This window comes from Petromyzon marinus, chromosome 37 (assembly GCF_048934315.1).
Source record: "Petromyzon marinus isolate PM22_M1 ecotype Great Lakes invasive population chromosome 37, UKy_Petmar_22M1.pri1.0, whole genome shotgun sequence".
NCBI classification, from domain to species: domain Eukaryota; kingdom Metazoa; phylum Chordata; class Hyperoartia; order Petromyzontiformes; family Petromyzontidae; genus Petromyzon; species Petromyzon marinus.
The window spans coordinates 12,189,495-12,217,363 of NC_133703.1; the positions used below are offsets into that span (position 1 = coordinate 12,189,495).

General features: G+C 44.3%; 1 protein-coding gene across 4 annotated transcripts in view; it reads right to left on the minus strand.

Moving 5' to 3' along the window:
- LOC116949755 (BAI1-associated protein 3-like) overlaps window positions 1-25,861 on the minus strand; it is a 50,324-nt gene extending 24,463 nt beyond the window's left edge. The window contains exons 1-14 of one of the 4 annotated variants that reach the window (XM_032967395.2): window positions 25,241-25,861; window positions 14,525-14,617; window positions 12,761-12,814; window positions 11,157-11,223; window positions 10,395-10,560; window positions 9,814-9,858; window positions 9,403-9,502; window positions 6,453-6,563; window positions 5,513-5,611; window positions 4,167-4,267; window positions 3,533-3,638; window positions 2,860-2,987; window positions 1,665-1,746; window positions 1,440-1,493 (exon numbers count right to left, since the gene is read on the minus strand). In XM_032967395.2, coding sequence (XP_032823286.2) covers window positions 1,440-1,493; window positions 1,665-1,746; window positions 2,860-2,987; window positions 3,533-3,638; window positions 4,167-4,267; window positions 5,513-5,611; window positions 6,453-6,563; window positions 9,403-9,502; window positions 9,814-9,858; window positions 10,395-10,560; window positions 11,157-11,223; window positions 12,761-12,814; window positions 14,525-14,617; window positions 25,241-25,258 — 1,224 coding nt within the window. In that variant the 5' untranslated portion in view covers window positions 25,259-25,861. Of the gene's footprint in view, window positions 1-1,439; window positions 1,494-1,664; window positions 1,747-2,859; window positions 2,988-3,532; window positions 3,639-4,166; window positions 4,268-5,512; window positions 5,612-6,452; window positions 6,564-9,402; window positions 9,503-9,813; window positions 9,859-10,394; window positions 10,561-11,156; window positions 11,224-12,760; window positions 12,815-14,524; window positions 14,618-16,155; window positions 16,338-25,240 lie in introns of those variants that run through there. The other 3 variants (XM_032967392.2, XM_032967393.2, XM_032967391.2) reach the window with 3 other exon arrangements.
- Between the last annotated feature and the right edge of the window lie 2,008 nt (window positions 25,862-27,869).

Below are 27,869 nucleotides of genomic sequence, written 5' to 3' on the forward strand. Positions count from 1 at the left end.
TGAGCCACTCCTTTGTTGCCTTGGCCGTGTGTTTTGGGTTATTGTCATGCTGGAATACCCATCCACGACCCATTTTTAATGCCCTGGCTGAGGGAAGGAAGTTCTCACGCAAGATTTGACGGTACATGGCCCCGTCCATCGTCCCTTTGATGCGGTGAAGTTGTCCTGTCCACTTAGCAGAAAAACACCCCAAAAAGCATAATGTTTCCACCTCCATGTTTGACGGTGGGGATGGTGTTCTTGGGGTCATAGGCAGCATTCCTCCTCCTCCAAACACGGCGAGTTGAGTTGATGCCAAAGAGCTCCATTTTGGTCTCATCTGACCACAACACTTTCACCCAGTTGTCCTCTGAATCATTCAGATGTTCATTTGCAAACTTCAGACGGACATGTATTATGTATATGTGCTTTCTTGAGCAGGGGGACCTTGCGGGCGCTGCAGGATTTCAGTCCTTCACGGCGTAGTGTGTTACCAATTGTTTTCTTGGTGACTATGGTCCCAGCTGCCTTGAGATCATTGACAAGATCCTCCTGTGTAGTTCTGGGCTGATTCCTCACCGTTCTCATGATCATTGCAACTCCACGAGGTGAGATCTTGCATGGAGCCCCAGGCCGAGGGAGATTGACAGTTATTTTGTGTTTCTTCCATTTGCGAATAATCGCACCAACTGTTGTCACCTTCTCACCAAGCTGCTTGGCAATGGTCTTGTAGCCCATTCCAGCGTTGTGTAGGTCTACAAACTTGTCCCTGACATCCTTGGAGAGCTCTTTGGTCTTGGCCATGGTGGAGAGTTTGGAATCTGATTGATTGATTGCTTCTGTGGACAGGTGTCTTTTATACAGGTAAAAGCTGAGATTAGGAGCACTCCCTTTAAGAGTGTGCTCCTAATCTCAGCTTTTTACCTGTATAAAAGACACCTGGGAGCCAGAAATCTTTCTGATTGAGAGGGGGTCAAATACTTATTTCCCTCATTAAAATGCAAATCAATTTATAACATTTTTGACATGCGTTTTTCTGGATTTTGTTGTTGTTATTCTGTCTCTCACTGTTCAAATAAACCTACCATTAAAATTATAGACTGATCATTTCTTTGTCAGTGGGCAAACGTACAAAATCAGCAGGGGATCAAATACTTTTTTCCCTCACCGTAAGTGAGGCATCGTAGACGGATACATACGATAGGATAATAAGTAAACAACAATTACATAGACGAGTTGAGGTAGAGAAACAAGGACACACATTGATTGTATGGTGTATGTCGTCTCGACTTTTCAGCGCAGACTAGTGGGGACAGCCAATGAGTGGATGTGTTTCAGACCATTTGGACAGCAGTGGAGAAGGAGCCACATCGAGCCCAGTTTGATGGAAGGTTTGAGAGGCAGACAGTGGTTGTTTTCGAGAGAAGGTAGAAGGACAATAACCACAATCGTACAATTACCCGGAATATCTCACAGGTTTTCTTCTTGCTTGTGTACCACACATTGGCTCCCTCCTGCATCGCACGTGGGAGACATTTAATGTTTAAAAAAATGCACGCACTTAATCTTTTTTTTTCTCTAGAAAAGTTAATTCGAATACAGTTGATCCTCGCCGACGCCATTACAAGTTTCGCATTTGTGTGAAATAAATCACGATCAAAGTAATTTCGATTTGCGGAACGTACCGCGATTTCCCGTTCAATGCTCTCTTTTAGACATCTGGAATTCCCTTGAATAATCTTGGAATTGTTCATGTGCTCCAGCAGCCTGTCATAATCAGACAACAAACACACTGCTATGACAACGTGAAACTGATTTCTGACAAAGATCTTTTCTGTATCCATCCTGGCAGAGATATTCTTCGTCACAAATCTTCTGCAATTTCACGACATCATCTTTATCTAAGTCAGAAGTCCCGTCATTGCACGGGGACGAATACCTGGATTTATCAAAACATTTATCAAAAAATTCTGATCGTATAGCTCGTGCAGAGCAAAACGGATACATTCAGTTTGCAAGGGGAACCAACAATGTAAATGCTGATTCAGTGGGAATGTTCCGCTTTGGCAGGATACAGTGGAAAGCCTTACGCTGAAAATGCTGCACGTTGCATTGTGACTATTTATTTAACCCAAGTCAAACATCACGTTAGTCGAGTCGCCTCGCCCAAATCAAACATCACGTTAGTTCAACGCTTCGTGCAGCTTTCAGATGCGCTTCTGCGGCCGTCTGGAATGCTAAACTGATATTCGGAAACCACTGTAGCTATGCACTTTTATACGTAGTTTGAAAATGTATTTATTTAGAATTGCTGTTTGTGTTTAGTTTGTTGTCCTTCCCCCGCACCTCCGATTAGCACGGTCGGCTACGTACGGTGCGAAAGAAGTTCAACATACAGTACATACATTCATTGAAGGGGTTACCCGTGGATGTGGGCCTTAACATGCAAAACACGCTTAATTAAAAAAAACGCAATTAAATGCATCAAGTGTTGTGCAAACTACCGAGACTGCTGTGCAGTTCAGTGAGGCTTCAGCTGGTGTGGAGTGTGTGCGTGTGTGCATGTTTCACCGTGGGGAGCGGTCGTGTTGCGGTTAGAGCGCTGCGTTATGAACCCGGCGACCAGAGTTCGATTTTCGCTCACGCCCATCACCGGTAACAATTATATGAATCGGTCCTGGGCCTCTCCTAGGTCGACTCAGCCTCAAATAGGTACCTGGTGCAGTGTGTAAACATCGCTACTTGGGAAACAAAAGCAGTCGGGTGTGGTGCTGGCCACCCACCCCCTCATGTGACGTTCCGGCCTTCATAGGTGCTCGCTAACAGCACTGAATCCTACAGTCTGTTAAGGCTACACGGGGGATCTTTGTCTTATTTCACCAGAGGGTTTCTTTCAGCTGCTTGAGAGCATCCTTGGAGGAGTTGGGGAAGTGCTGTTCCAGTTGCTGCAGTGAGGCGAGACGCTGCTTCGTGAACTCCAGCACGGCTTCCTTCACCCCGTCGTTCTGCTAGGCGAGGTTAGAACAAGTTGCCCATCATTCTGATGGCATTCTCACCTTTGGATTAATCACAATCAGAATATGTATTTATAATGCAGGAGGAATGCGATGAGCTATAAAGCTCTTTTTCACAGATGTCAAGTAGTTCACAGATGTCCAGTAAGACTTTTTTCCCCCTCGGGTCCAGTCCCATCACTCGATTCAACCCCAAATCCCACTGGTTGTAACCCCTAATAAATAGTGATACGCAGACTCTGGCTGTTGCTTGATAATGCTGGTTGTAATTATTGGTGAAACGTCGTACTCGAATTGTAAATTTTGTGGGTTTACTCTCCAACACATTGGTGTGCTGTACTAGTAATTAATTTGCACATTTTGTTTAAGCGACAAACCTTACTAATTGGCTGTGTTGCGTGGTGGCGGGTTTACCGACACACATTCACGCGATCTAACCCAAAAACCTCTATTATTGAAAGGAAATACTTGGCTAAAACAAAAAAATAGATTGCATTTCATAACTACTTGTTATAGAACTGCCTGCTATGAGTACATACCTCTGTGTCATTTGTCCAAATATTCACAGTCCCTGTGAATAAGTCTTTAAATAACTTGATGTCCAATGGTTTCTTGTTATGTTGCTTCATGTATACAGACCACTTCCTGCAAATAAAAATGTTAATATTGTGTTAATTAATTTTCTAGCATCTTGTTGACAGTGTGCATATTGTCATCCATAACTCAGAATAATTATAACTTATTCACCGAGGAAGGTTCTGCTGCTGCATTGAGATGTTTGGTAAAAATCAATGGCACGGTATGTTTTTAATTCAGCTAAGAGGAAACCCATGCAGGGAACAGGGGGATAATGTACAAACTCCATGCAGGAAGGCACCTGAATCAAGAAGTGAACCCAGATCCTTCTTGCAGTGAGGCACGAAGATTGTGCAACTGTTGCCCTACCTTGTCCCCCTCTAATGCTTAGCCCAGGGGTCTGGCAACCTGCAGCTCCGGCTCTTTAAGGACTGCTTCGTTACGTTATTTATTGCCACGTGCATTGCGGCTCTTGAATTAGAAAAAAAAAATGTCTCTTCTTGTTATTTTTGGTTGCCGACCCCTGGGCTTGGCCCAACCGTTGAAGACAGCGAGTGGCGCCTCAGCGCGTTGTGTGGCGTGTGAGGGCACGCGTACTGAGCAAGCATCTGCAAGGTCGGCAGGTCCGCTTGGCACCCGTAGAGCAGGAGGATGTCACTGGCTTCTTCGCTCAGCTTGCCGTCCCACAGGGGTTTCTGCTTAAAACCAGACAAAGATCCCCCCGGTAGCCTTAACAGACTTTTGGGGGCAAGTGCTGTGAGCGAGCGCCTATGAATGTCGGCACAGCAACACGAGGGAGTGGGTGGCCAGCACCACGCCCGACCTCCTTTGTCTCCCCAGTGGTGATTTTTACACACTGCACCAGGAACTTATTTGAGGCTGTGTCGACCTAGGGGTGACCCAGGACCAGTTTAGATAATCCATCACTGGTGTTGGCCGTGAGCGGGAATCACACTTACGTCGCCAGGTTCGGAGCGTAGCGCACGAACCACTGCACCATCGCACTGCTTACAACACACACTCACAGCCAGTATGTATGTGGTGAGCAATACTACCAGGGCCACCTTGTATATCAATACTTGTGTATTGATACATACACGCACACAAATATAATAACTACACTGCGATACTGAGTTGGCAGTGGTGGACACTGCTATTGCAGCGGAGATCATCTCTGCTTTGGAGAAGGGACAATTCCTAAAACGATTTAATGACGTCCACTGTGAAGCACACATGCGGCACGTATTATTACGTACTGTATTATTATTATTATGCTTACTACACCGGCCGTAATAGCAGCTACTGGATTCCAACCGCGAACCTCCGCGGGAAGTGGCGTAACCATGGGTGTAGTTTGCGGGCAGGGGGCGATGCCCTGCCCAAGCTGGACACCTTTATTAATTTATTTTCAGTAGTTGGCAGGACTATGTCGCTTGGCTGGCCTGGGAATGCCTGCGAATCCCCAGGAAGAGCTAGAGTCTGTGTATAGTAGTGTACAGTGTAGTAGTGCATAGTAGTGTAGTGCTAGAGTCTGCCGCCAGGGAAAGGGAGGTCTGGACCGCCCTACTCAGCAGGCTGCCGCCGCGACCCTCGCCAGGACAAGCGGACTAAGGAACGAACGAACAATTAAGATTGAAAACAAATTAATTATATGCACCCGCGATTCCTGATGTGAGGGAAAAAGCAAACCCCTGCACCCCCCACCTCCCCGAAATACAGAAGTTAAACTCCGCCGATGGGGGGCATAACGCAGCGCCACCGCCGGACTATGCCACCATCCAAAAGTAGGCCCGTCCCCCCCCCCCCCCCCCCCCCCGTTGCGGGCAGTTGAACAACAACAGAAGGCAGTTCAACAACAACAACAACATAAGGCAGTTGAACAACAACAGAAGGCAGTTGAAAAACAACAGCAGAAGGTATGGGTTGACAGGGTATGTGCTTACCTGCTGCTCGTTGTACTCCCACTCCACCAGTGCCTGGAGAAGGAGCTCGTAGACCTGCGAGCTCGGGCGCGCCGGATCCCGACTCAGCGACGTGTCCCTCTGCGCAGTGTCAACACGGCCACGGTGTAGCGCAGCGAAAGCTGACGTGTGGAGCGGTGCACTAGCACCAGCACATTGCCCAACCTTGTCCCACGTCTAAAAGTATGCAATGATATCAGTAGTCTCCATACCTGTCAACCCATACGGTTTACCCGTATTCTTGTACAGAGAAATTGAGTTTTCAGGTCCATACGGCCGTTTCAATACGGGAAGAAACAATGTTTTTTTCTACTTGTTTGTATATCTCCCTTGTGATGGGACTTTGTCGGATGAACGTTAAGATTTATAAGGGCACGGGGTGACCAATAAGGTCTGAATTGATCCATAATAATGTGGGCACTGATAAGGGGTTGACAGGTATGGGTCTCTGCTAATTGTTATTGCAATCACCAAAGACATTTGCCGCGATTACACTGGCACAGGGGTCGGCAACCTGCGGCTCCGCAGCCCGCAGTCCGCATGCGGCTCTTTAAGGACTGGCTTTGTCACGTTATTTATTAAAGAACGCCATCTCGCAATCACCACAGTGCATTGCGGCTCTTCTTGTTAAATGTCTCTTCTCATTATTTTGGTTGCCGACCTCTTGCTCTGGCACATGTGAACGTACGCGATACGTAATCCCAAAGATAATGTACATTGATTTGTTAATCAACAATACATACCTACGTGTGTCTATAAGTATTTTTATTATTAGTAGCAACATACAGATTAAGAACATGTTCACTGACAATCAAGCATGGGGAGGCCTTCATCCAGCGGTGGATAGACAAAAGTTGATTATGACTTGATCAGGGTGAAGGCCTGCATGGACGTATGGGCGTGTTGAGTGTTGCGGTATTACCTGCTCTGTGGAGTAGCTTACTGAGACTCTACACGTCCCTTTGTCCTGACAACGTCCATTCTTCTTTTTCAGTAGTGAGTAACAGTCGATAGTTTCAGGTCTGTCCATGTTCTGTGATAGACGTAACACACAGCAGTTGCCATACCCGATGTTAGAATCAGCCATCAATGAGCCAAACTTGCAAGATGAAAGCGACAACTATCCAATTACTGGAATATACCTCCTTTTTGGACGGGCTGATTACTTCTATTAATTACTTAAAATAAGCAGCACCACTCATATATTCAACTTGTGGAGTAAATTTCCACAACTTTTATCAGTCAGTTTCTGCCCAAGTCACACTGCAAGGTTACAATAATAGTGAAACAAACCTCACGGTACAGTACTTAATTTCCGTTATTGGAATATCCAGAGATATACACCCAAGGTATGGATCTACAATGTTGTTTTGGTGTTTTTCTTCACTCGTATAAGCCTCATTTGTATATGTACAGTGAGGGAAAAAAGTATTTGATCCCCTGCTGATTTTGAACGTTTGCCCACTGACAAAGAAATGATCAGTCTATGATTTTAATGGTAGGTTTATTTGAACAGTGAGAGACAGAATAACAACAAAAACATCCAAAAAAACGCATGTCAAAAATGTTATAAATTGATTTGCATTTTAATGAGGGAAATAAGTATTTGACCTCTCTGCAAAACATGACTTAGTACTTGGTGGCAAAACCCTTGTTGGCAATCACAGAGGTCAGACGTTTCTTGTAGTTGGCCACCAGGTTTGTCCCACTCCTCTTTGCAGATCTTCTCCAAGTCATTAAGGTTTCGAGGCTGACGTTTGGCAACTCGAACCTTCAGCTCCCTCCACAGATTTTCTATGGGATTAAGGTCTGGAGACTGGCTAGGCCACTCCAGGACCTTAATGTGCTTCTTCTTGAGCCACTCCTTTGTTGCCTTGGCCGTGTGTTTTGGGTCATTGTCATGCTGGAATACCCACCCACGACCCATTTTCAATGCCCTGGCTGAGGGAAGGAGGTTCTCACCCAACATTTGACGGTACATGGCCCCATCCATCGCCCCTTTGATGTGGTGAAGTTATCCTGTCCCCTTAGCATAAAAACACCCCCAAAGCATAATGTTTCCACCTCCATGTTTGACGGTGGGGATGGTGTTCTTGGGGTCATAGGCAGCATTCCTCCTCCTCCAAACACAGCGAGTTGAGTTGATGCCAAAGAACTCCATTTTGTTCTCATCTGACCACAACACTTTCACCCAGTTGTCCTCTGAATCATTCAGATGTTCATTGGAAAACTTCAGACAGGCATGTATATGTGCTTTCTTGAGCAGGGGGACCTTGCGGGCGCTGCAGGATTTCAGTCCTTCACGGTGTAGTGTGTTACCAATTGTTTTCTTGGTGACTATGGTCCCAGCTGCCTTGAGATCATTGACAAGATCCTCCTGTGTAGTTCTGGGCTGATTCCTCACCGTTCTCATAATCATTGCAACTCCACGAGGTGAGATCTTGCATGGAGCCCCAGGCCGAGGGAGATTGACAGTTCTTTTGTGTTTCTTCCATTTGAGAATAATCGCACCAACTGTTTTCACCTTCTTACCAAGCTGCTTGGCAATGGTCTTGTAGCCCATTCCAGCCTTGTGTAGGTCTACAATCTTGTCCCTGATATCCTTGGAGAGCTCTTTGGTCTTGGCCATGGTGGAAAGTTTGGAATCTGATTGATTGATTGCTTCTGTGGGCACGTGTCTTTTATACAGGTAAAAGCTGAGATTAGGATCACTCCCTTTAAGAGTGTGCTCCTAATCTCAGCTCGTTACCTGGATAAAAGACACCTGGGAGACAGAAATCTTTCTGATTGAGAGGGGGTCAAATACTTATTTCCCTCATTAAAATGCAAATCAATTTATAACATTTTTGACATGCGTTTTTCTGGATTTTGTTGTTGTTATTCTGTCTCTCACTGTTCAAATAAACCTACCATTAAAATTATAGACTGATAATTTCTTTGTCAGTGGGCAAAAGTACAAAATCAGCAGGGGATCAAATACTTTTTTCCCTCACTGTAACTACGAACCATGATGATGACCCGCAGATTTTGTGGCCATGTTCCCTCTGTTGGTGACCGTGCCGGTGGATATCTACAGGAATAGTCCCGTGGTGATCTGAAACGCTGTCGGCGAGCGATCGAAAGTGGGAAGTGGCGTTACAATGTGGTTCACGGTTTTACGTGATGAACGCAGTCGCACAGTTGGGGATATTCTTAATCGTCTGTCGGTGTAGGAGATCGCCGGCATCTGCTGTGCGATGCTCTGATGTGAAACAACAAAGAGCCCTGCTCCTGAACAGCTGAGCTAGAACCCAGGCCAATTTAGTGCAGATGGTGCATACTCCTGAAGGGGTTCATCATTTTTAATATATGCAAGTTATACTGAAAGTGGGGAAAGGTCTTGTGCTGTAATTCCAAAACGTAAACGCAAATACCTTTATATCAGAATCAGAATATTGATTTATACCGGAGGAATCTGATGAGCTATAAAGCTCTTTTTCACAGATGTCCAGTCGGGGCGGGTTAGAATGTTACACCAACAAACAATACTAAACACGATAGTAGTGTAAAAAAATATATACAAATAAAACTAAATTTGTTATCATACCAGGTATTAACTTATTTTTCAGAAGCGACCTGGCCACAAATAAGAGCTGAACAAAGTGGCTTGACATGTGGAAATTTATAGCAGAAAAATATTGTGAATAATCTAAATGCATATAAGTAACCAGAGCCGCTTTCTGTGGTTGTACGGGCCTCTTGAGTCGTTCTCTCTCTTCAAGAGCAAGAAAACACTGCACGCCTTACACACGTCCGATTGATTTTACATTGCACCATTAGATCATGACATCCCGAACAACAGAACGCAAAGCTGTGGAGTGTGATGTACTCACACTCAATGGAACTACAACGCTGCTGTGACGTTTCTTGGATTCTCTTCTGTCGTTATCCTTTGACTTGAACTCGAGAAAATGCCTTTCTTGAGATATTTTCCTGCCGACGACATCAACAATAACAAATGGCGGTGGTCATTCAGTGTCCTGAAACAAGGTCATGCTTATGCGCTTCCCAGAAACGAGCTGTATTTCCATTTGTTTAATATAACAATACAATTGACTGACATTGTTTAGCTGGTCGACAAAGTCAAACGAAGAAGTAGCCATCGATGTCGCAGTTTGACAGAATCACAAGCTTACAAGCAAGTATGCAGGCAGCTATGTAGATAGCTGTGTGGGTTGGTTGGCAGGTGTGAAAATAAATCTAAATATAGTATTAACAATAATAAAAACACACAGACAACTTACCAGAAATTCAAAAGTAGTTCTTTGTCCCTTCCATCTGTGAGATCACTGAACAAAAACCGAGTAAAATAACTTAAGTTCATTGTAAAACCAACATTATTATTATCATCATCATCATCATCACTGTATTAGAATAATACACTGACATTGTGTTTGTAGCCTGGCAAATTAGACAAATGAACAGATTCATCCATCGGAATGACAGCAATCGCCATATTTGCGGCACCACCGGAGTGTGCTAATAATGTACATGGATGTATGTGTATTGCCAGCCTCGCAAATAATTATTATAGGTGCTGTGCACAGCCCAGTGTTACTGTTTATATTTTACCAGGTAAGGCCCACTGAGCTATATAGCTCTTTTCAGAAGCGACCTGGCCACAAATGATACCTCAATGAAGTGGCTTATCGAGTGGGAATTTAAAAACGGCATGTTTCTAAATGTGTAGGTGAAAAAACCACGGGGAGAACACGCAAACTCCAAATATACAGCAGGTGTTAGGGTCGGGATCGAACCCGCGACCTCCTGTATACCGGGCGAGGCAGTTAACATCTCACCACCGTGGCTATGGGGAAAAGCTCACAGCTTGAAGGCATGTCTCCACGAGTGATGAGGCGTCTGGTCCGTGGTGGCGGAGGCGGGCTGGTGGGGCGAGTCGGTGGATGACTCGTCCGCGTCTAGCACGCCCGAACTGCTGCCCCTGCGGCCGATCTCAGCTTTAGAAACCAGTTGCGCGGTGTACGAGGTCGCTGCAGAAAGAGGAAGGCCATGAGAAGGTTTGCTTACCCGTCTGGTTTTTTTTCCAGGATCGTACAATTATTGAGGTAGCCATTCTGGTAAATGTGTAAGTCTTCCCAGGATAGTACGATTGTTGTGTTTTTTCAGTTGCGTCATGACTACAACTACGACTAATAATAAACCACTGAAGACACTACATCTATGTATTGTGAGCTATCCAACTTCTTGCAAAATGTCCTGGTTTCTTTGTACATGAGACGCAAAAACGCTAGGAATGGCTCTTTCACGATCATGTCGACCCTCAAGGTTCTTACATGTAGTGGCGGTGTGCCAATGATATCTGAGGGACGTGCCATCCTTTGCTCTGTATCTTTAAATGCATTTACTGATTTATTTATTGTCTTTCCTGCCACAAGACAAAACATATTTTCTTGAACCTTCTCTGGAATCAAACCTGAATTGTTACTTGATGTGAGATATGGAAAACAATGGAACATCATGAAGCAGCACTGGGCTAGTGCATCTCACGAGGTAGTGCTGGGCCTAGTGATCATTGTTTGTGTAAAGGTATGCACGGGCACTATGAAGTAATATTTTAAGAGCTTACCACTTGCTGTTTTTGAATTATGATTTGTAGGTTCTTCAACAATAATCTTCAAAAAATGAGCTGGCGGCTGTGAGGGATACATGAGCAAAAATAAAACAATGGTTACATTATTTTCCATTGTTTTCTTAGTCAGCATTTACCCAAACAACAGACCCCACCACAGTCCACCTGTTCACGTTGACCCACTCTACTCCATTCAAATACAAGTCGTTACAAGCCGCACATGCCTGATAATTGCTAAACATGCCTCACGTGACTTGGAGGGGAATGAGTCAAATTAATATGCAGTACATTACATCCTTATATCCTGTATTGTGTTTGTGAATTACACAATTTTTATTTAACTTTGTTTCATACATTGAGTGTCAGTTACTCAGTTAAATGTGTTTTTTTTTAAGTGAAGGACAGATAACAATACATATGGGACCAATTTTGTTGCTGTTGCCAGTATCAAGATTATTTTAAAAAATAGGCTTTCCACTTTCCGGCAAGAATACAGGATGTGTTAAGATTTTCAAACACCAAATAGACACCTATTACAAGACATCACGTCTGCATTAACCACATATGCCTGTGGTCTTCTTCTTATCGTACGGCTGATGTAGATGCAGAGCAACGACTGCAATTTCACATTCAGGTGGCTCAAGCCAGACAACCACGTCAGGAGCTGCGGAGAGCATCGCTGTGATGTCTCCTTCGTACCTGTGGATCGGGCATTGTGTCGTTATAGGTTGTACGATCTGTTCTGGATGACCACAGTCGCACCACTACTGGAGAGTTTATAATTTTTTCATTTCTGCATCAGGTATCCATATCTGCTGCCATGGTTTGTGCCGATGTGGTTTAAGGTAGACCATGAGCTTCACGGAATATCTAACCCAGGGATCTTCTGCTTCGGGTCTTTCACAAGGTGTTTGTGAGTTCATTCGCATGCCATGCTTGTGGTAAAACATGCAAACAAACACGCTTTGACCGTTCTTGCCGGAAAGGGTATAAGTCTATTATTTTTCAACACGTAACATTAAACCTACTAATCACCCAGGAATATCCTTAACGCTCGTGACGTCACTCCACGGCGAACAGCCCCCCTCATTAATAATCATGAGCAGGTGACGTCACTCCACATGGAGCACCCTCCCCCCTCATCACTCCACATCGAACAGCCGCCCTCATTAATAATCATTATAAGGTGACGTCCTCCAAATTTGACACCTCCCCACATTCATAATAATTAGCGGCTGACGTCACTCCACATGGGGGGGCCGAGGCGCCTCCTCCCCCCTCTTCGGCGTCAACTTATAACCCTCACTTCACGCGATCTCCGTAACGCTATTGAGACATCAAAGTTAAAAGGACGTCATGATGAACAAGGGATTATAACCTTAAAATGAAATAGGTCTGTGTCACCGCACCCTTACAAATCGCACACGCGCTCTGCTTTTCACTTGCAAGTTTCAGATTTACTGTAATACACCCGTCCTTGGACAGGCAAAAAAGCTAGTATTTACAATATTTACAAACAATATGCACGACACTAACTTGACAAACGTGTGTGTAATTTGTACAAGTTTAACCTAGTATAACAATGGTGGTATTTAACGTACCTTGGCAGCTTGCACCTTGTGTAATATCTCAGCATGCATCACGTGGGGAAACACCTGCAGGAACACGGCCCATGTGGCAAGGGCATAAACAGGGTGCGCTGCCGTGAGGAAACTGCTGAAGCTCAAAGTAGCATCCATACTCATCAACAACAACCGCAGTTCGCCACTAAGTGGCGGTGACGTCACCACGGCGCTTGTGCCATGCTAGGTGCACTATGAGACCACGTGAGGTATCTAAGGCTCGCTGGCAAGAGGTCACGGTACAGACCCAGATGCCGTGTATTTGATTGACTGAGATGACTGGCAGATGCACCAGTAGTGCTCCCCACTGTGCCAACTTTCTGTGTTTTAGCCGCCCGCCGCTCCGCTCGCTGTTGTGAGCGTCGCTCCTCTGCCTTCCGCTGTTGCTGGAGGGCGACTGCGCTTCATCTCACAACTCCTTCCACCTGCAGGTTCACAGGAGGACTCGACCGTGTAATTAACTAAGGGCTGATTAATTATTGAAGCCAGTAATCCTTTGTACTTGATTTTCCTGGGCATTGAGATTAGATTTAAGGAAATAATTTACATTAAATCTGGTTTTCATAAGTGGTCACTTCATAACTGTCAACCACACAACCCATACGTTTTAACCCGTATTCTTGTACAGGGAAATTAAGTTTTTAGGTCCATGTGGCGTAGAACCATTTCAATATGGGCAAAAAAAGAAAGTCTATTTGTTTCTGTTTCTCCCTTGTTATGGGACCTTGAAGGATGAACGTTGAGATTTATAAGGGGCACGGGATGACCAATAAGGTCTGAATTGGTCTGTAATAAGGTAGGCACTGATAAGGGATTGAGAGGTATGTCACCTACACGCTCCGATTATATACGTACCGATTATATGTGACCGCTATGAATGACCCCGATTCAAACCGTTCCACCAAACAGCTTCTTCTCGCACAAAGGTCTCATCCAAGTGTGCACTAGCGGGGCAGCCAATCGTGCAAGTCGGAGTGCACGTTTGCACTTGTCGGCCGGTAACAGCCTAACGGCTAATAACCAGTGGCACACAAGCATACCCATTTTGAACGGACATGGCCTGCCAGTGCTATACCTGACGGTGGGCATAATTAATACCGTAAAGCTGAACCCAAAATCTGAATTATGGTGAACTCAGAATAACCACAGCGCCTGGATGGGTGGTGGCCATCCTTCCAAGCGCTACCCCAGGCTCATCCCTGCTGGCAATTTCGAGATCCGACGAGACAGTGCACATTCTGTGTGATTTGTCCGAAATCGTGATGTGAATGAGCTCCTAGTTGTTAATGCATGGCAGGCATGCGTGGTCACAAGCACAGGCTGTTGTACTTGTTCAGGAATGAATGTGCAGTAGACACATTCTTGCAATGAACTGTTGCTAACCTCACTCCCCCGGTTTTAAAAATAAGTTAATTGTTGATGCTGCATTGGTAACGGCGCACGTGCACAATTAACATAAAAACCCAACACACCGGTCAACAGCATTGTGGCCTTGAAATACAAATATATAATCGGTGACCTTAGAGAGAATGGCCCTTCTACATAACACGTAAATAATTGCCGTATTACATGAGGGTCACACCACGTTTTATTTATCGGCCAAAATATATCGAAGAAAAGTGAAACCTACCCAAAGAACGAGCAGATTTTTTTGGGGTTAAACGCGCATTACTTTTCTTGAGGGCAGTGTTGTTGATGAGTCTGTTGAGTGTGTTTTGTTGTTTAAAAGGAGTGCGTGTTTACCTGGTCTAAAAGCGTCTTCACTTTGCCATCTCTTTCACTGTTTGGCTTCCACTGATGACGAATGGTATACAGCGCCTCTTCATACAACAGGCTCTGTGCAAACACACACTCAACAGCTTTAGCCTCCTCATGCTGTAAAAATATATTTTTTTTACAAAATACTTTTAAAATACGATGTTTATTTTAGCAGGTAAAGCCCGCTGAGCTGTATAGCTGTTTTTTAGAAGCGACCTGGGCACAAATGATAGCTCAACGAAGTTGCTTATCACGTGGTTAATGTATAAGCAGCCAAACTCTCTAAATACATGTCTCTAAATGTGGAGGGAAAAAAATCGGTGGAAACGGAGAAAATCCACATGACCACGGAGAGAACATGCAAACTCCAAATATACAAGCGTCAGGATCGAACCGACGACCTCCTGTATACCAGGCGAGGTAGCTAACATCTCACCACCGTGGCACCACCAAAATTACATTCAATTCAATTGCGTGTACGTACATGCTGCTTTGGAACACTATTCAGTTCATATTCTTGGTTCTTTCGGTAAAGTCACGTAGAAGGGAAACAATAAAAATATAAAACAATAAAATTCTCACGACGTTTCGACTGCAACACAAGCGATCATCATCAGGTGTGAAGACCACAACAAGAACATTTTCTTGTTGTGGTTTTCACACCTGATGATGAAAATTTTCTTGTTGTCGAAACGTCGTGAGAATTTTGTTTTATATTTTTATTATTTTATTGTTTCCCTTCTACGTGACTTTACCGAAAGAACCATGAATATGAATCCCTGCAGTCACAAAAGCTTTAAATCAAAACTACTCAGTTCATTTCTTCAACAATGCATCTGAATGTAAAAATTAAACCCTGCTCACACATCCATCCTTGACGATGTTCCCATGTCAATTGCTCCGGAAAAGTTTATAAAAGTGTACGGACTGGGAAATCATCTTCGTGACCACTCAAGGATATATGGCATCCGACAAAAGAAACTGATTCAGGTTACCACATAAGTTCATGTTTGAACGCTCTTTGAAATCATTCGACCGTCATCCATGACATCGCCAAATTCTGGCCGGCCTCGCCACGCGTGTAAAATATTCCTGTAAATGCACGCCGCTATTGTCTCTCTTCCGAAAGAACCTTCCTTTCTATAGTTGACAAACGTGCCACTTTCAGAAAAATAAGTGTGTCGATTTATGCGAGCAATCGTGCCCACCCCAACCTGGGTCCGACCAAGAAATTTGCCCGGCCAGTCCGCTCCAGAATCGCCGCTTTGCAGATCGATCATCAAACGGAACCGGTCAGCACCAAATTAGTGCAGCAGGGTCATTATCCTCATGGGATTCAAAAGATGATTCCAAAAAAAAGTTTTTTTTTTAGAAAGCCACGCTGATTACGTGAAAGGTAAAACGTCTGAATAACGGAGCACAGGAGACCCTTGAATATCGCGTGCCTCGGAGATCGCGGTCTTCGACATTATCGCGAGCAAACCTGTATCACTGTTGAGACTAAACATCTTACTCGTGCCTGTAGCTCAGTTATTCTGGCACATTTTGCCCTCATATTTGTGCTGCTGCTGTTGTTGTTGTTATACGCGTACGTTTCCTTTACGACCGTTAAATACCTCATTTGCGATTTGTGAGATATTCCTCAAGGAGCCTCTACTCGTTCTCTGCATTGTTGATTAATTTTGTCTTTGCTGCTGCTGTAAAATATCCCGCCGTGACAAATACAAAGCAACTCAAAGAGCTGCAGTAAACATTGAGCACGGACTATAGGGTTGCACGTACACGCGGAATTTGCGCGGGAAACACGGCCCGGGTGGGGGGTGGGGTGGAAAGGGGGGAGGGGCAGTGGGAGGGGCGGGGCGACGGCGGGAAGCGGGGGGGAGGAGCTGCGGGGGAGTGACGTCACCCCGCAGCGTCAGCGATTTAAAAATGATTTACCGCTCAGTATACAGTATACAAAGATCCCCCGTATAGCCTGTAGCAGACTGTAGGGGCAAGTGCTGTTAGCGAGCACCTATGAAGGCCGGAACGGTACACGAGGGGTGGGTGGCCAGCACCACGCCCGACCGCCTTTGTCTCCCCAGTGGCGATGTTTTTATCCACCGCATTAGGTACTCATTTGAGGCTGAGTCGACCTAGGGGAGGCCCAGGACCGGTTCAGATTAATCGTCACTGTTGGTGTTGGCCGTGAGCGGGAATCGAACCCGTGTCGCCGGGTTCATAGCGCAGCGTAGCGCTAACCGCTACACTACATACAGTGTAACACCTCGTCGGCTTTGGCGACCAACAACATTCATAAAAGAGGTTGTTTTGGGTTAGATCGCGTAAATATGTGTCGTTAAACCCACCACCACCCCGGTGGTGGCGGGTACTTAAACCTAACCCCCCCAAAAAAACGATTATTCATACACATTACACATACGTTTGAGTTTCAAACATTTGGCATCTATGTTGAATTAAAAGTAAACCCATTGCAACCACGCGTTAATCCACCGCTGGATGGATTAAGGCCTCCCACGTCCGGCCATACTTCCCCACGCTTTGTCAGCCATCGGGATGGCCACAGCCGAGGGGGATTCCGTTCAGCTGGGAGGTGAACCCACTGAGCTGGGTTCATCAGCACGCTGATCTCACTCGGTGAACCCAGCTTTAATGGGTGCATGCGCCAAGTGAACCCACTGAGCTGGGTTCATCAGCACAGCGCTCAAAACAACTGAGGCACATCCCTCATTGTGAGAATGTGCCATTGAAAATGGAACGCCTTGTATCGTCTATATACAGTGAGGGAAAAAAAAATATTTGATCCCCTGCTGATTTTGTACGTTTGCCCACTGACAAAGAAATGATCAGTCTATAATTTTAATGGTAGGTTTATTTGAACAGTGAGAGACAGAATAACAACAACAAAATCCAGAAAAACGCATGTCAAAAATGTTATAAATTGATTTGCGTTTTATGAGGGAAATAAATATTTGACCCCCTCTCGATCAGAAAGATTTCTGGCTCCCAGGTGTCTTTTATACAGGTAACGAGCTGAGATTAGGAGCACACTCTTAAAGGGAGTGCTCCTAATCTCAGCTTGTTACCTGTATAAAAGACACCTGTCCACAGAAGCAATCAATCAATCAGATTCCAAACTCCCCACCATGGCCAAGATCAAAGAGCTCTCCAAGGATGTCAGGGACAAGATTGTAGACCTACACAAGGCTGGAATGGGCTACAAGACTATTGTCAAGCAGCTTGGTGAGAAGATGACAATAGTTGGTGCGATTATTCACAAATGGAAGAAACACAAAAGAACTGTCAATCTCCTTCGGCCTGGGGCTCCATGCAAGATCTCACCTCGTGGAGTTGCAATTATCATGAGAACGGTGAGGAATCAGCCCAGAACTACACAGGAGGATCTTGTCAATGATCTCAAGGCAGCTGGGACCATAGTCACCAAGCAAACAATTGGTAACACACTACGCCGTGAAGGACTGAAATCCTGCAGCGCCCACAAGGTCCCCCTGCTCAAGAAAGCACATATACATAATACATGTCCGTCTGAAGTTTGCCAATGAACATTTGAATGATTCAGAGGACAACTGGGTGAAAGTGTTATGGTCAGATGAGACCAAAATGGAGCTCTTTGGCATCAACTCAACTCGCCTTCTTTGGAAAGGAATGCTGCCTATGACCCCAAGAACACCATCCCCACCGTCAAACATGGAGGTGGAAACATTATGCTTTGGTGGTATTTTTCTGCTAAGGGGACAGGACAACTTCACCGCATCAAAGGTACGATGGACGGGGCCATGTACCGTCAAATCTTGGGTGAGAACCTCCTTCCCTCAGCCAGGGCATTGAAAATGGGTCGTGGATGGGTATTCCAGCATGACAATGACCCAAAAGACACGGCCAAGGCAACAAAGGAGTGGCTCAAGAAGAAGCACATTAAGGTCCTGGAGTGGCCTAGCCAGTCTCCAGACCTTAATCCCATAGAAAATCTGTGGAGGGAGCTGAAGGTTCGAGTTGCCAAACGTCAGCCTCGAAACCTTAATGACTTGGAGATGATCTGCAAAGAGGAGTGGGACAAAATCCCTCCTGAGATGTGTGCAAACCTGGTGGCCAACTACAAGAAACGTCTGACCTCTGTGATTGCCAACAAGGGTTTTGCCACCAAGTACTAAGTCATGTTTTGCAGAGGGGTCAAATACTTGTTTCCCTCATTAAAATGCAAATCAATTTATAACATTTTTGACATGCGTTTTTCTGGATTTTTGTTATTATTCTGTCTCTCACTGTTAAAATAAACCTACCATTAAAATTATAGACTGATCATTTCTTTGTCAGTGGGCAAACGTACAAAATCAGAAGGGGATCAATTTTTTTTTTCCCTCACTGTATACACAGCTCAATGTCGAACCAAACACCTCGCTCGCGATAGCCATAGCCAGGGTTTATATTCAGCTGGGACGTGAACCCATTGAGCCGGGTTTATCCGCGCAGGACGCTAACAACCGAGGCACCAACTCACCCCCCCTCCCCCCCCCCCCATTGTTGAATGTACAATTGAAAATGGAACGTGCTGTATCTTGTATACACACACAACCCAATTGTCGAACCGCACACCTCTTGTACGGAGAGCCTTTGGGGGGGGGGGGCTTTCAACAGTGGCAAGAGCCAGCAAGTGAGGTTACATAACACACACGCTGGGCCAATTACCTTTGAGACTGTACTGTACCGGGCGTGTTAGATCGCGAAAAACATAAATTAACGACACCATTGATATTTGCGCGATCTAGCCACAAGAAAGCAACATGTATGGATCATATTGGTCTCGAAAGCCCTGCTACTACTACGTGCTGGCTACCTGAATTGTCCCACCATCACGCTAACCATTGCTTTGTCACGGTTCACCGAAGCAGGAATGATTTTTTTCCATCCACTCTCCTGAAATATATTCCACAGTGGTAATTTCTGAATAATAATTTAAAAAAAAACTACAAAGTACGCCCGAGAATTAATTATAATAATTACCAGCATTTATCCACTTATGAATGAATGCCTCATGGCCTCATTGCTCCATCTCTGGTGCGTAGCCAACCTTGCTAATCGGAGGTGCGGGGGGGGGATGACAACAAACTAAACACACAAAGCAGTTATAGAAATAGGTTTTACCCTTTTAACTGGCACAAAAACTGACACCTTTATTCCAGGCATCATGTTTGCAATAACCACAACACAAGCAGTCAAAATGCAAACTAAAAAGACAACTCTGATAATTATATGCACTGTCCTTGAATTTGATTGGTCCACACCCGAGACAGCTTTTCTTAGAGTCTAGTCTCCATTGGTGTTGGACCAGAAGACGCCAAAAGGCGTACAACTCAAAAACAGCGCACTATCAGAGTATTGAGGGCTCGGGGTGAGCATTTACATTATGAGACCTCCTTTGCCAGAAACAAGATATAGAAATAGGTTTTACCCTTTTAACTGGCACAAAAACTGACACCTTTATTCAAGCAGTTCTAAAGAAATGAGTTTGTCAATCTAGATTTTAAAGTACATTTGTTTACCGTTCTATCGTTTGCATCAAGCCACTGGCGATCATCATCATCATCATCCCTTCGCCTGACTTGTCCTGCCCAAGATCGCAATATTCTTAACAAATTATATAACATCTCTAACTTGTGTGTGTGTGTTCTATCTGCCTGTTCCTCTTTTCATGTCTCAGAAAACAAATGGATTGCGTGTTCTTATATAACGAGCTATCGATTCTGTTTAGCGCCATGAGACCATTACTTTTAATCTGGACCATGATATTAACCATGTCTTCTGGGTGGCTAGTAGGTGAGAATCGGTGGCATGTCGTGGCTAATAGCCACAGGACTTAGCAAGCGGTGTTTCCACCCTGCAATGTCCTGTAACTGCAAATGGTCTATGGCTAGTTGTCGGTTTACAAACAATAAAATATCTGCTTGGCTCATTGGACCGTAACAAGTTGAAAATAAGTCGTGAGGAATACAGGGACTCCTCTACTTACGATCATTCGACTTGCGAACTTTCAGAGAAACGAACAAACCTGCCCATATTTCCATTTTCCTGTTCGGACCGAGAGTCCTAAGTTCAAGCGCCGCGCAATAAATGGCGGCGGTGGTGGCATCTACGTCTGCATAACATGAAGAACCAGTGGCATCTACGTCTGCATAACATGAAGAACCAGTGGCATCTACGTCTGCATAACATGAAGAACCAGTGGCATCTACGTCTGCATAACATGAAGAACCAGTGGCATCTACATCTGCATAACATGAAGAACCAGTGGCATCTACATCTGCAGAACGTGAAGAACCAGTGGCATCTACGTCTGCATAACATGAAGAACCAGTGGCATCTACATCTGCAGAACATGAAGAACCAGTGGCATCTACATCTGCAGAACGTGAAGAACCAGTGGCATATATATCTGCAGAACGTGAAGAACCATTGGCATCTACATCTGCAGTACGTGACGAACCAGCGGTATCTATATTTGCATAACATGAAGAACCAGTGGCATCTACATCTGCAGAACGTGAAGAACCAGTGGCATCTACATCTGCATAACATGAAGAACCAGTGGCATCTACATCTGCATAACATGAAGAACCAGTGGCATCTACATCTGCAGAACATGAAGAACCAGTGGCATCTACATCTGCAGAACGTGAAGAACCAGTGGCATCTACGTCTGCATAACATGAAGAACCAGTGGCATCTACATCTGCATAACATGAAGAACCAGTGGCATCTACATCTGCATAACATGAAGAACCAGTGGCATCTACATCTGCAGAATGTAAAGCACCAGCGGCATCTAGTGTAGACGCCGTACAACGTGTTTGGAATCGACAAGGAGTAAAGTTCGACTTACGAACAGACCTCTGGAACCTAACTACTTCGTCAGTAGGGGAGTCCCTGTACTGGCTGTGGGTGTGCCGTGTGAATTATCCATGTCAGCGACTCCCAGGGGACAGGGCTCTGTGAAATTAACTCCAAAAATGGGGTTAACAATAGAGGCGTCATGAAAATGCAGGAGAGCACTACTGCCGCTTGTTTATAACAGAATCTTGTAACTCGAACAACAACAGCAGCATTGTTAGCAGCGCGTGAAATGTGCCTTGCCATGCAATGTGAACGTCTAACGCCTGGGCTCTCATACATAAACGAGTTGGGTTGTAATTCAATCCAAGCGTGCAAGACTGCAAGATTAGCTGTTATGTAAAAGGTATGCACTGTAATGGAATCAAAACAGAGAACGTGGCAATTTCAGCAGACACCACAAAAATGTGCCGCTCCCACGTGCACTGCTCGCACGAACGGGCGAATTGTGAACTCATGGCAGAACGATTTATGAAATCTTTACATTCAATCACACGTGGGGAGCGGCGGTGCTGTGGTGAAATGCGCCGCGCTACAATACGGGTGACTAAATTACAAACTGTGTTTATGTTCTTCTTTGGTTCTTTCGGTAAAGTCACGTAGAATGATAATAAAATAATAAATTGATAAAATAAAATAACACAATATTCTCACGACGTTTCGGCCACAACACAAGCGGCCTTCATCAGGTGAAGGGGGCGAGACTGTCTGGTAGAACAGCGCTGGAGTGTTTATGTTACCACGTGAGGCCCACTCATGCTATGTCGCTCTTTTTCAGAAGCGACCTGGTCATCACAAATGATAGCTCAACGAATTGGCTTATCATCACGTGGTGATGTGTAGCAGCCAAATATTCTTATCCATGCGACCACGCGGAGAGAGACACGCAAACTCTAAATATAGAGCAGGCATCAGGGTCGTGATCGAAATATATTAGAATTATCCAGACAATAATGAACTATTGTTATTGTCTGGATTGAGATCTTATAATCCATATGTACATATACATTTTTTTTTACAAGATTAACATTTAAATAAATTAGGTAAAAACTAGTTAATCAATTACACACTTTAATTTGCACTCAACAATAGAAAATACATCATTTTCACCCTAGAGTTAATCAAATTTTACGTGCTCAATAAAAGTGGGTGGCTTGCATAAAGACAATGAAAGATATCGAAAGGAAACCACTCACTTTCATTCACAACATCAAATTTGATTAATTCTGGGGTGAACATAAATTATTTTCTACTTTTGAGTGCTAATAATTGTGTGTGAATTGGAAAACATTTTTCTTTACCAACTTTTTTTTTACATGAAAGCTCAAGTTGAGCAACAACGGCACCAGACAGAAGAAGCATTAAGAGTCGGCTCACAGCCGAGATGTTGTCGAACTCCATCGGGACTTTCAAACCCCCGATGCGATGTGTATCGCTCACTCCCTTGGTGGACACGTGGGAATTACGCGCCATGCGCACTTGCATGTAACTTCATTGTACAGGGGGGTGGTCCAGATATCTTGTGACCTCTAATTATTGACCCCTCATATTCTCCCCCCCCCGATTTGCATATTCATTTGTTTTAAATAAACCTTACTTAAAAAATGTATTCCATGCTGGCGGGACTATGTCGCTCGGCTGGCCTGGGAATGCCTGGGAATTCCACTGAAAAAGACCTAGAGTCTGTGTATAGTCGTGTTTTGCGTAGTGTATAGTGTAGTAGTGTATAGTGTAGTCTATAGTGTAGTAGTGTATAGTGTAGTCTATAGTGTAGTGTATAGTAGTGTAATGTATAGTCGTGTATAGTGCATAGTAGCGTAGTGTATAGTGTATTGTAGTCTATAGTGTAGTGTAGTAGTGTATAGTAGTGTAGAGCGAAGAGTCTGTCGCCAGGGAAAGGGAGGTCTGGACCGCCCCACTCAACACGCTGTCGCCGCGACCCTCAACAGGACAAGCAGATTGAGAAATGAACGAACATTTTTGGGAATGAAATGGACCACCCTGGTATAATGAGCCGTATTAAATGTCAATTGTCCCAGTCACAACTCTCATGACGGGACACTGAATTACTCTAAAATTGAATGCAGTTTGTGCAACGTTTTTCAATGTCTCATGTAACACGGTTGATTTTTCGTTGTTGCGATTTCCTTCAATGCTGCGTCTCACCTTGTTGCTTTTGTAAATGTTTTGGTAACACAGGTCGCAAATGAGCAAATTCGACTGCGTAATCCTGGTCTCTTTTGAGTTGAATTTCTTGCGCGCGATGGCAATCTGTCCAGGAGCTCAATGTCAATATTCGAGGTCTGTCTGCTAGCCACGAGAGGGCTTCATGAGAGAGAGAGCGTTTGTGTAGTTTTGCTGATCCTCCTCCTCCTCCATTGTAGGAGTGCAGACTACGGTCGTCATTTACTCTATAGCTCATAGTTTGGGTTGCATGGCCAAACATCGCACCAATGTGGCTTGCTTTGAATGTATCTCCATGGGTCTCTGCATTACTGTATCTTTATGGGTCTCTGTGTATCTCTGAGTCTCGATGTAACGTCCATGTGTCTTCTATGGGATTATTATACGGTCCATCGTCTGGGTTGCATGGCCAAAAATCGCACGAATGTGGCTTGCTTTGAACGTATCTCCATGGGTCTCTGCATTACTGTATCTTTATGGGTCTCTGTGTATCTCTGAGTCTCGATGTAACGTCCATGTGTCTTCTATGGGATTATTATACGGTCCATCGTCTGGGTTGCATGGCCAAAAATCGCACGAATGTGGCTTGCTTTGAACGTATCTGTATGGGTGTCTGCGTATCTATACGGGTCTCTATGTATTACTGTGTCTTTATGGGTCTCCATGTATATGTCCACGAGTATGTCTCTATGGGTTTACTGTGCCTCGTGCTTTAATAGTGAGCGAGTTCTCGCCTGGTGAAACAAAATAAACTTGAGTGGTCATGCCAATCGTTTAAAAAAAAGTCACTGCCCACCAGGGTCCCTTTCGTGACACATGCATGACACATACATGACACATACATGCCTCACAGTTATCATTTGTGTGAGGAATGCACTTGCGGAAATGTACAAACATTTTTCTAAAATTTGAATGAAACCTCGGCTAGTAAAGTAAATGTTCTGATTTCGATGCACGCCGTAGTCGTGTGATTTGTTCACAATAATTGTTAGTTTCTCTGTATGACGGTCCCCGTCTCTGTATGACGGTCCCCGTGATACAGAGAAGTTGCAGATGCGTTGGCTGCACTTGTTAAGACAGTTCATTAACAATGAACGGAATTACGATGTACATGCCCCCGTAGTAGTATGCTTTCAGTTCCCCTTCTAGCTGGTAATTCCCTGCGATCATAACGACAAAAAAACACTTCAAACCCTATAAATGGACACGTCCCCTTCTCACTCTCACTTGTACAGCATTTTGGGATCTAGCCACATGCCAATGTTTTAAACGTTCAACATTCAAATAGTGCTGCGTTGTGTGCTTTGACCAGCCTAATGCCACCTGCGGATGGAGCGGTGCCACGGCGATTAGCACAATCCGCCAGTTTACCCCCCCCCCCCCATTCGCTTGTTTCACTCACGGCTAACGTCGGTGGTGACAAGCGAACCGGTCCTGGTCTCCCTCTCGGGTCTGCCTTCATCAATCCACAGTGACCAGCGTTGTGAAGTATGCTCAAACGCATCATAAGTCATCAGACCCGATGCATTCCGCACACGTATTATGGGCCACACAGCGAGCCCGGTTATACACCGGGTTTTCTGCGTCACCATGCGATTAGAGACAGCTTACCTGTAGTTTGGAATCCATTTCTCTTCTCCCGCATACATCAATGTCTCAAACGCGCATAAACAAAAACAGCCGGCTTCAAGAAGCCAATGCTATATATGTATTTTTTTTAAAGAACGGCAGCTAGCTGATGTTGCTGACGCGTGAACAACGCACGTCACGGTAAGCCAGGCGAGGCACATGTGGCGGAGGAAATAGCGCAGTGATTATGAGCGCGCGCGCGCGCGTGTGTGAGATATTTATAACACGAGAGAGCCAGCGGATGGCTGGCTGGCTGGCCGGTGGGTTGATATGTACGAGTCTTTACCCATTACATCATGTGCCACTTGAATGAGAGTAGCCCACGTGTCAGTCCCTGCAGGGTGGGGGTGGCTTTGGGCACCGCGCCAGATCCGTGCGTCGCGGGATAGAAGGGAAGTAACCTAGATGACACTCCACTGTCGAAGCAGATACGAGACGCGTCTGTGGCTTGCGTCGACTTTAAAGGGAGCTTTGGAAAAAAAAATAGGCATAACCTCCACTGCGAGGTACAACATTAAGAGTGTGAGCGTTCCGCATGATGAGACCCGTTCACCTTGAACACAATCGTTCGGTCATCACGTGCCAATGCGCTAAACGCATCGGTAAAAAAAAATGCATTCAGCTCATGACGCCTGCATTGATCATGTACAGTCTAGGGATACTGATATGTGCAGTGATATTGGCAGATCCTATTTTCTGTATCGATTTCGAATTGCAGGATGCATGTGCCACCCCTTCCAGATTGCTCTTCTCATGATGATAACATTAATTTCGAACTTCTAAGAGCCTGCTTGTGTATACGTTACCACGTCTGTGTCTTTACATTACACGGTTTTATTACATTTAACACGCTTTTACTTAACTCGCTCTGTCTGTTGTTGTCGTTGTTGTATCCTCAAATCTTGTAACTCTATTTTAACCCTCTTCCCAATGTGGTATCGACTGCAAACCTGGTATAGTTATGTCTTACTGATGACAATACTATATTCTATCATAAAGAAAATATATTTTTAAACATTATTTTTTATATGTTATGTTTCGGCTTGGGGCCGTCCATAAATGACGTCACGCACCTGGGGGGGGGGGGATCAGACATTTGTTACAATGTGTGACGAGGGGGGGGGGGTTTGAGAAATGTGACGTTACATCAAAATGCGTAACTTTAAATAAATATAGAATTTTGATTTAAAGCTTTCGTGACTGCAGTAATTCATATTCTTAGCTCTTTTGAAGGGAAATAATAAAATATATAAATATATTGTTTTATATATTTTATTATTTTATTGTTTCCCTTCAACGTGACTTTACCGAAAGAGCTAAAAATATAGAATTGTTATAACAACACTAATTTTGATTAATTTTCATTATTAACTATTTGATTATTTGAATTAATTAAGGTCACCTTTTATTTATTTCATGAAGGAGCATTTTGCTTCTCTATGGGAGAATGGAGAAACATACATCTTGAACATTTTTTAAATTATTATTGTTATTAAACATTTTGATTCTAATGATTCTACCAGGGCTTTTCATTCTGTGGGATGAATATGTGATTGTTATAATTGTACTCTCCATTTTGCTTCGTTCTTCTACAAAGTTTAAAGCATTCTTTTAATAGTTATAATTACTTTTAATATTTTATAATTATAAGATAATTTCAATATAATATTGTGAACATCTGCAGTTTTAGTTCGACGTTTAATATTTTCAAGTGAATTTTATGCTACATTTAAGCTTTCCAACCCCTCCTTTTTAAAAAAAATGTTTTTTCCTACAACAGAGTGCAGTGCCACATTAAATTCGCACTACAATGACAATAGTTTAAAGCGATTTGAAGCATGTTTTATTTTCAAAATGGAAATATGGTTTTGGTGGGGGGGGGGCAGAGCTTTGTGACGTCATATTCGAGGGGGGGTCTGACTTTTTGTGACGCCGTGTGACGAGGGGGGGGGGGGTTAAAAAGCGTCCAAAATCGCGTGACGTCATTTATGGACGGCCCATTGGGTGTTATTATCCACGTTCAACTGACGTTGGCTGTAATTAATTTCCCATGGTCCCTTACGTTACGGCAAGCTTCGGGGCCACTTCCTAGAGTCGTGGAGTTCTTCCATTACTACAGTACATTCATGTTTACGATGTGACGATGGATCTACTGCTGGATCAAATAAAATTTGGTTACAATATTTGATGACACTAAAAAGTCGTGTTTAAAAAAAGAGTTTAAAAAATATATATATATTATTTTACTGATTTTCTAGCCTGCACGATTATTATATTATGTTGAGTTTTTCTTTTCATTCACAGATTTGATTATTTTAAACATTATCCAAGCTCATGGGCCCCATCGCGTGGAAGTGGGGACTCCACATCCATGATTTCCAGAGGGAGACTTTGTAGCAGTGAACACTGGTGACTGCTGTGCTGAGGAGTCCTGCCTGTCGATGCATCACTTCTTCCGTCAGTCGGTCACATTTCCTTGAATTACTTTGATGCTGACGTGAGACAAATGGGCCACAATGCACTTATGCAGGCGTTGCCGATTACTTTTTGCACAATTGGCTGTGTGCCATTAACACATTTTTACACGTTTGAAAGTTCGTATCGGGTAAAA